This window comes from Pteropus vampyrus, unplaced genomic scaffold, assembly GCF_000151845.1.
Source record: "Pteropus vampyrus isolate Shadow unplaced genomic scaffold, Pvam_2.0 Scaffold2927, whole genome shotgun sequence".
NCBI lineage: Eukaryota > Metazoa > Chordata > Mammalia > Chiroptera > Pteropodidae > Pteropus > Pteropus vampyrus.
The window spans coordinates 9,581-10,431 of NW_011891708.1; the positions used below are offsets into that span (position 1 = coordinate 9,581).

Consider the following 851-nt stretch of genomic DNA (forward strand, 5'->3'; position numbering starts at 1 on the left):
TTCAGTGACAAAGCTGTGCGGGTTTTGTGCATAGCAGCCCATTTCTCAGGACAGGCCTGGTTGACGTGGCTGGGGACATTGGTAGTGTTGGGTCTCGTGCTGCAGAGTCCTGGCTGGGTCGCCCCTCTGCTGGCTTCCAGTGACTAGAAATTCCTCCTCCTGGCCCGGGAGGCTGGGAGTGGGTGCCCCGGCTGCCTGACTCATGCTTCTTGTCTGGTTCAGTTCCAGGAGGACCACATGGGCCGAGGAGAGGAAGCTCAACACGGAGACCTTCGGGGTGTCGGGAAGGTTTCTCCGTGGCCGCGGTTTCCGGGGCGGATTGCGAGGGGGCAGGGGCACCGGTACGACCCGGCGCAACCCTACTTCCCACCGAGCTGGGACGGGCAGAGTGTGAGGGGGCAGCCAGAGGTGAGTGAGGGGACCCTCCAGGTCTTCTGTGGGGAGGACGCGGGATGGGAGCCTCATCAGGAGGAGCTGTGAGTCACGCTGTGAGCCAGGGAGCGGCCGGCTCTGGTGTGCAGTGAGAAGGGACGCCTCGAGGTTCAAGGCCAGGCCGAATCACCCAGCGGGCTCTTAGGGACGGCGGGCCCCAGGCCCCGCGCCGGCCAGTGGAACCCAGCCCTGGGGAGGGGCCCAGGCCACAGTGGGTTGCTGGGTGCCATCACTAGGGTAGGGGCGGGTCAAGGAGGAGAGCCTGTCACAAGCCGGGGTCGCACTGCCCGAATGAGGACCCGGGTGATGTGTGTGCCCCCGAGAACCCCAGCCGAGAATGGGTTATGGTGTTGACCCGCCCCAGTCGGGTGAGTGGGAGCTGGAGCGGTGTCCTAATGGCTTTCACAGTGGCTTGTGAT

At 64.9% G+C, this 851-nt stretch overlaps 1 protein-coding gene across 1 annotated transcript in view; it reads left to right on the forward strand.

Annotated features, from left to right (window-relative positions):
* LOC105310397 (protein LSM14 homolog B-A-like) overlaps positions 1 to 640 on the forward strand; it is a 10,203-nt gene extending 9,563 nt beyond the window's left edge. The window contains exon 5 of the mRNA XM_023526712.1: positions 200 to 640. Coding sequence (XP_023382480.1) covers positions 200 to 394 — 195 coding nt within the window. The 3' untranslated portion in view covers positions 395 to 640. The remainder of the gene's footprint in view (positions 1 to 199) is intronic.
* The last annotated feature ends 211 nt before the right edge of the window (positions 641 to 851 follow it).